Consider the following 13,027-nt stretch of genomic DNA (forward strand, 5'->3'; position numbering starts at 1 on the left):
TTCTAAGGTAAGACTAAGAAACAAGGATAAACTGCAATTTAACAGGTCAAATTCCCTAGCCCTATATTTCCCTTTTTTTATAATACAAATATCTGTTTGCACAATGCCTGGAAGTCCCAATATACCTGCACCTGTGCAAGCCTTTGTCGTGGGGTCTGGCAACCGAGCGGGGATGTCTTGCCTCGCCTGCCTTCCTTTATGGGAATCTCAGCGTGGTATATAGATTACTGCTGGCGGTGATGGAAGCTTTTATTAGCAACAGTAACAATAGCAGATCGAGGTGTTCTTGTTGTTGTTGCTGCTGTTGTTGCTGCTGCTGCTGCTGTTGTTGCTGCTGCTGCTGCTGTTGTTGTTGTTGTTGTTGTTGTTGCATCGATTATCTGTATCGTAGTGTGTACTGTTATTGCTGTGGTTGTAGAGAGGGAGGGACGGAGGGAGGGACGGAGGGAGTTTCATAAGAAAATAGCCTGAATATTGTGAAAGATTTTGCGTGTTACAGAATGAGGGAAGGAAGGAGAAAAAAAAATCGGTATTATAACCAACAACGATTTAGGATAATCAAGGCTTCACCCGAGATTGTGTGGAGGTAAAAATAAGGAGAGAAAGAGAGAGAGAGAGAGAGAGAGAGAGAGAGAGAGAGAGAGAGAGAGAGAGAGAGAGAGAGAGAGAGAGAGAGAGAGAGAGAGTGTGTGTGTGTGTGTGTGTGTGTAGGAAGAGAAAAATATATTGAGGGAGGTTACGTCCATATATTGGCAAATGTTTCGAAGCAAACCAAGAAAGAATGCAGAAATAAAATAAAAGCTGCTTTTTTCTTCCTTTTTTTTTTTTTGTCCTACTAAACGTGACGGTTGAGACACCTGTATGGCATCTGCTGTGTTGCTCTTACAATAATAATAATAATAATAGTAATAATAATAATAATAATAATAATAATAATAATAATAATAATAATAATGATAATCATATGTTATAATGAACAGGAAGCAAAAAATACCAGAGTATTTTTTTTTTACCGACAGAAATAAAAATTAATAAATAAACAAATAAGTAAATAAAATTTGTTACAAAGATCGATTTAGTTGAGAATTTGTAGCAGTAGTACCAGTAGTAGTAGTAGCAGTAGTAGTAGTAGTAGTAGTAGTAGTAGTAGTAGTAGTAGTAGTAGTAGTAGTAGTAGTAGTAGATTCTTGTTGTTGTTGTTGTTGTTGTACTGTAGTTTTCATCATAGCCATTAACACATACATTAACTACATTACATAACCTTATCGTAGCATTCTAATTTTTTTACCAACACACACACACACACACACACACACACACACACACACACACACACGGGTTAGCATAGTCATTGTTGACGATGACGAAGTAAGCAGTAGTAGCAGTAGTAGTAGTAGCAGTAGTAGTAGTAGTAGTAGTAGTAGTCATGAAAAGTGGAGGAAGGAAGCAAGGTTGGTGAGTAAGACAGTGGTGGTGGTGGTGGCGGTGTTTTCATGGTAACTGGCGACCTTGTGTTGTCACCACCCCATCACCACCCAACCACTCCCGCAGCTCACTCACACTCCGTAACGCACCAGCCATTGACACACTCTCTCTCTCTCTCTCTCTCTCTCTCTCTCTCTCTCTCTCTCTCTCTCTCTCTGTAGGCCACAGTCAACCAGTGAAAGGGTTCTTTTGTAATTCCTTATCTTACGAAACGGATTCATTGCTGTGCCAGAGCCAAGTTTGAGCACCGCGAAACTTAACAATGCATGCAGGATGGAAAGTGAAATGAACGTGTTGATAAAGGAAAGACAATGACAGAAAGTACCTGAGAAAATTTGCACGTTTACTTTCCTTCCAAAAACTCTTTTAGTGCAGTTTTCCTGTCTTTAATTTTCTTCTTCTTCTTCTTCTTCTTCTTCTTCTTTTAATTTCCTATCTCTACATTTTCTCAGTCGTTTAACTCTGACGGTTTAATTTTGGTACCTTTTCATCTGATTTATTTGTTTATTTTTATCTTTTTATCTTTTTTTTTCTTTTTACTTTGTCAACTTTTCGCAGCTCATCAATTCTTGAATTTTTTCTTTTATTTAATTAGTTTGTTATTTATTTATTTAGTTATTTCGTTCATTAGTTTTAGTTTATCTTTTTTTCTTATTTGCTTGTATTTTATTTTCATCTTATTTCCCCCCTCCCAATACCTTTTCTCATCAGCATCTCATTTCTGTGCACATAGGACCCAAAGTACATTGAATTCCTGACGGGACTGCAACTTAACCTCATTACGCTTTAAGTTTATACACGAACCTTCTCCCCCACGCTTTCAGTAAATGATAGGAAGTGGTGTAACTTTACCATATAATCTCGAGACACGTGCCACTGCCTATAACAGAAGTGAAGGAGTGACTCAGGTAAACCTCTGTCATTGTTGCCCTCTGGAAATATAAGTGGCTACTCCAACATCAGCTGACTCACGAACTCCCTGCCTGCTTCTGTATTTCCTGTTGCCTATGACTTGACCTTCACTTAGCTATCTGTCACATTTTTCCTCAATCACGAATCAGTCCAAGGTCTCTCCCCCGCTCTCTCTCTCTCTCTCTCTCTCTCTCTCTCTCTCTCTCTCTCTCTCTCTCTCTCTCTCTCTCTCTCTCTCTCTCTCTCTCTCTCTCTCTCTCTCTCTCTCTGAACACTATATTGGTTAAAAATTGCTACATTTATTCTTTTATTTACTTATTTATTTTTTTTCGTGGGTGTCTCTTGACAGTCTGTACAGTGTGTTTAATGCTGTGACTTGATGAATATCGCAGCGGAAGGGCAATATTTTCAAGACGAAGGTTTCAAGACACATCTCGTAATTTTGGATATTCCTCTGAACCGTGCAGGGGCTGGCCTTTTCTGTCGCCCTTCGCCAGAGTCCCTCCTACATAAAAATAGGTAAATAAATAAAATCTAATTAAAACTACGCAGTGAATGGCACATCACATTTGTCTGTGTGTGCTGATTATGATTATTAATCCCTCAACCACTCCCCTTGCTTAACTCATTCACTGCTACCTCACACAAGCTTCCCTGACCACACTGATTCTATTTAAGGAACTCTAGGTATGCATTACCGAAGAGGAATAAGCTTACGGGCGCTGAGAGGTGTGAGTTACTTCTTCACTCCTTTTCATTGTAATGGTGTCTTTCAGGAAGATACTCTCAACTTGCACCACAGCGTTTTATTAGATCTGACGAGTCTTACAGCAGTCAAACGGTTCATCACAAAATACTCTTAAGACATTTGTTTTTTATCCTACAGCTACGTCTACATATTATTAGTCTTTTGAAGATCTGTCCTTTTAGTGCTCTTTTCCTCTCTATAGGATCCTGTCGAGATTGTGTGCCTGGTTAATCATTTCGAAAGACACGTACTATCAAAGGAGTGACAGAATCGTGAAAACTTTTACTGCCGGCAGTGTTGTTTTGGCTCGGTGAAACTGTGTAGCGTTGCTTGAATGGTGCTGTACGTGTCATTCTGTCGTTCTCTGACAGTCAAGAGTGAACGGGCTCTTCCTTTCTTCACATCTCCCTTCTTAAGTTATCTCCACACTTCTTCCTCTCGCATCCTTCTCCGTGTTACCACCACCCCTTCCACACATCAAGACATTCATTTCTCACACAAACACAGTCTTTCATCAGAATCTCAATAACGGGGTGGTTCAGGTTTAAAGTATGACTTCGAAAGGAGTAAAAAGAAAGTAGAGAGACTGCACAAGGCCATGTGACCGACACAAGGCGGCTCCTCAGCACTGGGAGGTTTACCATCTGTCATCGTGATGTCTGAGTTTACCCAACCTCTTCTAAAAGACATCTAACGAGTGTGCACCTACACGTTCTTGCTAAGTTTCTTCCACTCATTCACAACTGTATCTGGGAACCAGCTTTTTGTCATCTTCTTAAATCTGACTTTTCCCAACATATAGCCATTCTTACACGATCCCTAACTCAGAATGTGCTTCCCTGGTGCAGTGGCTGTCACCCCTGGCTATTCCGCGGGCACCGGTCACCCACCTGTTCATTCTTCCTCCGGCATTGGTCGATAGATAAGTACATGGGGAAGGTAAGCTGTGGAAACCCGGATGTCCCAGTGGCCCTGTGTCCTGGGTATATAGGATATCATTCCCCACAGACTCAAAGGTCAAACAGATGGAGATGAGCGCCGAGGCTACGCGCAGCTGTTGCGTGTGCCCCAACTTTACTTTACCTTAAAGCGCCTGATTTATATCTTTTCATTTGAAGCCTTTATCTCATTTAAATACTTATATTATATCAGACAACGTTAACAACAAAAAAGCATGACGGAGCATTGCAAGATTCTCAGCGCCTGCATTGTTGCTCAGGCTCAGTCAAATGGTCTAGAGTGATTTCAAGCAATTAACAAGTGTCATGCTGTCATTACCACTTCGCCAGTCTATCTGAGATGATCAGCAGGGATAAAGTAGAGCTTTCCAGTCGTGACTTACCTGTCACTTTGTCTTAATTAACACTGACAGGTAAAAGTGGCGCCATTCAATCATACGTGGAGGGGAGCGGCCGGGCATCCAATCCCTGACAGGACAATTTGCTAAAGCACGCAGCACTTTGCCAGCGAGTCCAGATAATCACCGAGGCTAAAGAGAAGCTGTCTGCCCGCACTGCCCAACCACCCACCGCAGCCCCCTTAGTGGCAGCGGTTGCTTCACCTCACCACTAACACTTCACTGCTGGATAACATGGCCCATTAATCACCTGCAACTTTTCATGCACCTACTCATTTACAATCCCTCGCTTTGTCAGTGGAAGCGTGTGTGCTACGTGTGTCTAAGTTCCTGTGGTGTACGTAGTAGCGACGTCCGCGAGACTGTCGCTTTCCACAAGGGACCGGAGGGGCAAGAATGTAAAGGATGTGTGTGTGTGTGAGTGTATGGTGATTTCCTTACGTGTGGGGTTGCAGGCCTGGTATATGGATATTTTTTTTTCTTTTTTTTTTTTTTTTACGAAAGCTTTTTTTTTTTTTAAGCATTGCAGCTATAAAAGGACAAAATTACTCTCCTGTTACCGTGAGAACGTTTTGTTTCTTTCAAAGCTCTGAACGTTCACTAAGGACGGCCATGGCAGCAGAGGGGTTCATTAAATGCTACAAATATTTACGTCGAACCTTTTAAATAACCCTGCACGAATTTAAAGGGTCAGAATTACACCACAACCACTAAACAGTTTACACTATTCCATCATTCACTTCTCTCTCTCTCTCTCTCTCTCTCTCTCTCTCTCTCTCTCTCTCTCTCTCTCTCTCTCTCTCTCTCTCTCTCTCTCTCTCTCTCTCTCTCTCTCTCTGTGGTGTTACAAAACCATACTCTACCAATCAATTACATTCAGTTTTTTTTTTCTTCCTTTCTTTCTTTTCTTTTCGTTTTTTTCTTTTTTAATACCGTAGCAACTTTTCTTTTTTTGATAATGTAAACATTTTCTTTTTTTTTTGTATGTAGTAGTAGTAGTAGTAGTAGTGAAGAGGCCAGCAGAGTTAAGTCGTCATCACCAAAACTCTTCCTCCGCATCGAAATGTTCACCTTTACAAAGTTCACTCCTCCACTTGTGTAATGAAAGGTCACGCTCGAAAGTTCACCACACACACACACACACACACACACACACACACACACACACACACACACACACACATAGTTAGTTACGTCAGTATTTACACAACTAAGCAATGTACGTGTGTGTGTGTGTGTGTGTGTGTGCGCGTGTGTGTGTGTGTGTGTGTGTGTGTGTGTGTGGAGAGAGGTGAAAAGGTTTTTTTTATGTAATTTGCTACTTCTGCTACGATTCCTATTGTTAGAAGAGAGAGAGAGAGAGAGAGAGAGAGAGAGAGAGAGAGAGAGAGAGAGAGAGAGAGAGAGAGAGAGATTTTAGGGTAGGCCAACCATAAACACAGGGAAATGAAGATATGTAAAATAAAAAAGAAAGGACTGATAAAGAAAGAGAGCATTATAAGATATGATAGTCACTACTAATAATAATAATACCACTACTACTACTGCTACTGCTGCTGCTGCTGCTGCTGCTGCTTATATATATATATATATATATATATATATATATATATATATATATATATATATATATATATATATATATATATATATATATATATATATGTTACGCATAATGTGGACAATTGCCTAATGTGAACATTAGGCAGAAAATTGCCTAATGTGTACATCAAGCAAGTAGGTTGCGTAAAGTTTACAAATTGTTAACATTAGGCAAAAAATGCCTATTGTTCAAATTATGCAGCTCAATTTTGCCCAATGTGAATAAGGAAAACATAATTAATTAATGCAATATTAGTATAAGTAAAATAGGTCAATCGATCTCAGGGTTCAGTTGAGTCCAATCACAAATTTTTGCATGATCTGCCTGGGTGACAGCGCGAGTTGCATTTAATTTCTTTTCTTAGGCAGCTGCACCTTCCTGATGTACATTGAGTAGTACATTGACACTTTGTATAACCTTGCCCACCATTGCCCTAACCTAACCTAACCTAACCTAACCTAACCTAACCTAACCTAACCTAACCTAACCTAACCTAACCTTACTCGGTTATAACAAACCCAAAGCTTCGAACAACATCTTTGCTCACAACAACTCGGTAACAGACCCAAAGTTTCGAACAACATTCGAACAAAACTGTAGACACTGGTTTGTCATTCAATTCACATTAGGCAAAATACCCTTGCCTAATTTGAAAATCATGCCTAAAGTGGACATTAAGCAAGTAAGTTGCCTATTGTCAACATCGTGCAAACAAATTGCCTAATATGAAGATTAGGCAATTTCACTGCCTAATGTTCACATTAGGCAATTATCCACATTATGCGTGACATATATATATATATATATATATATATATATATATATATATATATATATATATATATATATATATATATATATATATATATATATATATATATATATATATATATATACGTATATATAAAAGAAATAAGGGAAGCTCCAAGAAGCGACCAGGCTTACACGTGGCAGTCCCTGTATGAAATACCTACCTATTTCCATCTATTATCCCCATCCATAAACCTGTCTAATCTTCTCTTAAAGCTCCCTAATGTCCTAGCACTAACAACATGATTACTGAGTCCGTTCCACTCATCTACCACTCTATTTGAGAACCAATTTTTTCCTATCTCCTTCCTAAACCTAAATTTTTCAAGCTTGTACCCGTTATTTCTTGTTCTACCCTGGTTGCTGATCCTAAGAATTTTGCTTACATCTCCCTTGTTATAACCCTTATACCAATTAAAGATTTCTATCAGGTCCCCTCTTAACCTACATCTCTCTATAGAATGTAAATTTAACAGCTTCAACCTCGCCTCGTAAGGAATACTCCTCATCCCCTGTATCCTTTTAGTCTTTCTCCTCTGAACTGATTCTAATAGACCTATATCTTTCCTGTAATGTGGGGACCAGAACTGCACAGCGTAGTCTAGATGAGGTCTGACCAGCGCCAGGTATAACTATAATATTACTTCCGGCCTTCTACTTTTAACACTCCGAAAAATTAATCCTAGTACCCTATTTGCCTTGTTTCTGGCTTCTATGCATTGTTTCCCTAGACGGAGTTCAGAGCTAACTATAACTCCTAAATCTTTCTCGTACCCTGTACCTACCAGAGTTTGGTTATTTAATGTGTACCTATTGTGTGGGTTTCCTCTACCTACGCTAAGCACTTTGCATTTATTGATATTAAATTGCATTTGCCATCTATCCGTCCATTCATTCATTCTATCTAAATCTGATATATATATATATATATATATATATATATATATATATATATATATATATATATATATATATATATATATATATATATATATATATATATATATATATATATATAGTTATCAAATAGAGTGGTAGATGAATGGAAAAGACTCAGTAATCAAGTTGTTAATGCTAAGACATTAGGGAGCTTTAAGGGAAGATTAGACGGATTTATGGATGGGGATGATACGTGGAAATAGGTAGATATTTTATACAGGGACTGCCACGTATAAGCCTGATGGTTTCTTGCAGCTTCCCTTATTTCTTATATATATATATATATATATATATATATATATATATATATATATATATATATATATATATATATATATATATATATATATATATATATATATATATATATATATATATATATATATATATATTACTACAGTGACTACTATATGCAAGTACTGCTTACTCCTGAGTATGTATATGATATACGTATATACTACTACTACTACTACTACTACTACTACCACTACTACTACTACTAGTAATCGTAGTCCCCATCACTATCATTCTCTCCCTTAGTGTGAAGGTCAGAACGACTACAACGCGTGATGGTTAGGATTTACGTGACGCCGCGCCTCCCGCCTTGTGTAAGGTTGGCGTAGTCACCCCACCTTACGTAAGTGTGTGTGTGTGTGTGTGTGTGTGTGTGTGTGTGTGTGTAGGTAGGCAGGTAATCAGGAAGGTGTGGAATATTGTAGTAGTAGTAGAAGTAGTAGTAGCAGTAGAAGTTATTATTGTCGTTGCTGTTGTTGTTGTTGTTGTTGTTGTTGTTGTTGTTGTTGTTGATATAGTAGTAGTAGTAGTAGTAGTAGTAGTAGTAGTGGTGGTGGTGGTGGTGGTGTTCTTTTTGTTATTGTTTTTTGTTTTCGTGGTGGTGGTGATGGTGGTAGTGATGGCAGTAGTAGTAGTAGTAGTAGTAGTAGTAGTAGTAGTAGTAGTAGCAGCAGCAGCAGCAGCAGCAGTAGCACCAGCAGCAGCAGCAACAGCAACAGTAGTAGAAGCAGTAGCGAGGCAAGACAAAGGTCGCTAGGAGGAAGGCAGGCAGGCAGGCGTTCCCAGTTCCGTGCGTCACAACGCGGCCACGTCTCTGTTAGGGGGGCGCGCGACACGTGTGCAGTGAAATAAACAACGGCCTTGAGCACAGGTACTACACACACACACACACACACACTCACAGGTAGTGTCTGCGGGCTCCATTGTAAGACTCCCAAGCACAGAAGCGAATGTGACCGTTGATCTGAAATACAAGAAGACAGGAACATGAGAACATTGCCTTGCAGTCTTGGAGGCCTACACGTGACGTTCCCTGCATCATACAGTTATATAGGCCAGTATCTTGAAACGCTATGCTTTCTCACCATGACTATTTTAAAAGCAACATAAATAATTACTCGGGTTTTCAAGACTGCTTCTTCTTTTAAAAGCGTAGAAATCTCATAAAAAAAAACTCTAAAACCCGTAAAACTTCTACTACAGCCTTTTAAAAGTAGTGGAGGTGCGGCGTAGAAGTGTTTTTGAATAGGGTGTTACTGGCCGTATTCTTAAGGCTTTCCTCCCTCATGGTCTTCAAGGCCACACAGGTGGCCGATTCGTATGGGTATTTTTCTTATTGATAGTGTAGAAATGCTTGTTAAACTATCAGCAATGTAACCATGGAAATACCCTTGAAAACCTCAATAACTTCCACTGCAACCTGTTGAAAGTTGTCGAGATAGAACGCTAAAATGTTCAAGAATAATGGCCTCTATACATGTCTACTTATCCTGCTTATCCATATATGTGTTGGTTACGTCTCTTTTTAATTTCCTATTGACTCTGCACTAGCGACCAAGTAGCTAATTCCAATTTGCGTGTTCTGTAAACTATCAAAACATAAATTTTTCTCCTATCCTGCCTATTTTAACATCTCTAAAACCCTCTATTGACTCTGCACAAGTGACCAAATAGCTAAGTCCAATCTGCGTGTTCTGTAATCTATCAAAACATAAATCTCTTTCTCCTCCCTTTTTATACCCACCTACCCTGCTTATGCATAGTCGAACATCTCTTGAACTCCTAATTGACTCTTGCACTAGCAACCAAATAGCTGAGTCAGATCTGTGCGTCTTGGAAACTATCAAGATATTTTTTCTTCTTGCCATCATGTTCACTTATGTGTTTACCTGCAAAGTGGTAATTCAGAGGAGCACCTGAGATACAGTGAACTATAAGCTCCTCGAGTGCCTGTGTTCCCCAGCTGTGGACCAATGGTGCGTGAAGGAAAGTTTTCTGCTCACGTCAGCCATCGGGGAGGAAGAACGGCAATGAGGAGCTCGAAGAGGAAGAGGAGGAGGATGAGGAGGAGGAGAATAACATCAAAAGAGCATAACAACAATAGTAACGAGATTAAAAGAGGAATCAGACCGAGAGAGAGAGAGAGAGAGAGAGAGAGAGAGAGAGAGAGAGAGAGAGAGAGAGATTATAAAAAGGACATAAAGGTCTCTCTCTCTCTCTCTCTCTCTCTCTCTCTCTCTCTCTCTCTCTCTCTCTCTCTCTTGCACACACATTGAGAAATCTTTTACCTTTAGTAATCTCTTTATTACTATGATATATTTTCGTTAATTCGTTTGAGTGATTCTCTCTCTCTCTCTCTCTCTCTCTCTCTCTCTCTCTCTCTCTCTCTCTCTCTCTCTCTCTCTCTCTCTCTCTCTCTCTCTCTCTCGGTAAGTAGTAAGATAACACACAAACACTATTGATCAGTCAGACAGGAAAGGATTTTTTTATTAATTCACTGGTTCGCTCATCAACAATGTACACACCAGTTAGTACTTACTCTCGCTGATCAATACCTTCCCTCCCATTCCCTTCCCTTCCCTCCCCTTCCCTTCTCTTCACTCCCCTTCCCTTCCTTCCTCTTCCCTTCTCTTCTCTTCCCTTCCCTCCCCTCCCCTTCCCTTCCCTTCCCTTCCCTTCCCTCCCCGTGGTTCTTCTTGGTCAGCTTGCAATGTGAAATGATTCGTCAATCTTTGCGTTCAGATTTCTTGTTTTTATATGATCTTTTTTTAATGTCATTTATACTGCGAGTTGTATCCTGTGACTTTATTTTCCTATCTACTTGTCCCATAACAGAGAGAGAGAGAGAGAGAGAGAGAGAGAGAGAGCAGTGGTGATGTAGCACACTCACACACACACACTTACATTAGTGACCTCCATGTTGAGGTGTGGGCGCGTTAGGTCTCCCTCGACGCCCCTCGCTGCCGCTAACCTGACCCTTGCTTGCCCCTCGCCGCTCTACCCTGAGTTTGGGCACCGGGTTCTCGCCGCCTCATGCTGCACTCACTCCTGCCCGGCACTCACAGCCTGAGCTTGCCCTCGCATGCCTCACATTCCTGCCGCAGCGCGCATCGAACTCCAAATGTTTCTCTCTCCACAGATTTCCCTCGTCCGCCACTCCTAATGTTCGGCTTTATCAGTCACCGTCTGCTTGCTTTTCGTGATCCCTGACTAGTTACCGAGCGTGCGAGTTTGGCTCTCGTCTCTTCGTGATACACATCCACAAAGGTGTCACGGGCAGGCAGGGTGTCACGCTCACTGTTCTGTCTCACTCCCGTCACGAGTCTGCCTGCCAGTCCCAACGCTCCCCCGTCCATGCTCGGCAGTCGGTTCTCTCGTCTCGCATCTTGGTTCGCAGCAGCTGCCAGGCGTACGTACTACGCTGACTTCACAGCTCCCTCCTGCTCCATCTCTTTCTTTGAGAGAGATTGATTGACTGAATACTTTTATTCACTGTAAACACTTTGTAAATAAAAGTATCCAATCTCTCTCTCTCTCTCTCTCTCTCTCTCTCTCTCTCTCTCTCTCTCTCTCTCTCTCTCTCTCTCTCTCTCTCTTTTAGAGTGCCACACGTGAACTGCATGTTACAGCTTCAGGATGTCACCTTATTTCTGTCACTGTGTGCAGGGTGGTATAGTTTCCACAAACAGCCCCATGTCAAACAGCCCCATCGTCAGGTCACACCATCAACGGCCCTGAAGTGAGCTCATGGTCACCCCAGCAAGAAGGGTGGGAGTCGTGTTAACCCCAGCAAGTGGACTGAGTGTTAAGGTCACCACAGCAAGGAGGCTGGGTGTTAAGGTCACCCCAGCAAGGAGGATGGGTGTTGTGTTAACCCCAGCAAGGGGACTGAGTGTTAAGGTCACCACAGCAAGGAGGCTGGGAGTTTTCATCCCAGCAAGGAGGCTGGGTGTTAAGGTCACCCCAACAAGGAGGTTGGGTGTTAAGGTCACCCCAGTAAGGAGACTGGGTGTTGTGTTCACTCCAGTAAGGAGGCTGGGTGTTAAGGTCACCCTAGCAAGGAGGCTGGGTGTTGTGTTCACCCCAGCAAGGAGGCTGGGTGTTAAGGTCATCCTAGCAAGGAGGCTGGGTGTTGTATTCACCCCAGCAAGGAGGCTGGGTGTTGTGTTCACCCCAGCAAGGAGGCTGGGTGTTAAGGTCATCCTAGCAAGGAGGCTGGGTGTTGTGTTCACCCCACCAAGGAGACTGGGTGTTAAGGTCACCCTAGCAAGGAGGCTGAGTGTTGTGTTCACCCCACCAAGGAGGCTGGGTGTTAAGGTCACCCTAGCAAGGAGGGTGGGTGTTGTGTTCACCCCAGCAAGAAGGCTGGGTGTTGTGTTCACCCCAGCAAGGAGGCTGGGTGTTGTGTTCACCCCAGCAAGAAGGCTGGGTGTTGTGTTCACCCCAGCAAGGAGGCTGGGTGTTGTGTTCACCCCAGCAAGGAGGGTGGGTGTTATGTTCACCCCAGCAAGGAGGCTGGGTGTTAAGGTCACCCAGCAAGGAGGCTGGGTGTTAAAGTTACCCAGCAAGGAAGCTGGGTGTTGTATTCACCCAAGCAAGGAGGCTGGATGTTAAGGTCACTCAGCTAGGAGGCTGGGTGTTAAGGTCACCCAAGCAAAGAGGGTGGGTATTATGTTCACCACAGCAAGGAGGCTGGGTGTTAAGGTCACCCAGCAAGGAGGCTGGGTGTTGTGTTCACCCCAGCAAGGAGGGTAGGTGTTAAGGTCACCCAGCAAGGAAGATGGGTGCTGTGTTCACCCCAGCAAGAAGGCTGGGTGTTATGTTCACCCCAGCAAGGAGGGTGGGTGTTGTGTTCACCCCAGCAAGAAGGCTGGGTGTT

At 42.0% G+C, this 13,027-nt stretch overlaps 1 protein-coding gene across 1 annotated transcript in view; it reads right to left on the reverse strand.

Annotated features, from left to right (window-relative positions):
- LOC135116139 (uncharacterized) overlaps nucleotides 1-11,504 on the reverse strand; it is a 21,528-nt gene extending 10,024 nt beyond the window's left edge. The window contains exons 1-2 of the mRNA XM_064033364.1: nucleotides 11,053-11,504; nucleotides 9,051-9,112 (exon numbers count right to left, since the gene is read on the reverse strand). Of these exons, the coding sequence (XP_063889434.1) occupies nucleotides 9,051-9,112; nucleotides 11,053-11,067 (77 nt within the window). The 5' untranslated portion in view covers nucleotides 11,068-11,504. The remainder of the gene's footprint in view (nucleotides 1-9,050; nucleotides 9,113-11,052) is intronic.
- Nucleotides 11,505-13,027: the final 1,523 nt, after the last annotated feature.

The sequence above is a fragment of the Scylla paramamosain genome, chromosome 30 (genome assembly GCF_035594125.1).
Source record: "Scylla paramamosain isolate STU-SP2022 chromosome 30, ASM3559412v1, whole genome shotgun sequence".
Classification (NCBI taxonomy): domain Eukaryota; kingdom Metazoa; phylum Arthropoda; class Malacostraca; order Decapoda; family Portunidae; genus Scylla; species Scylla paramamosain.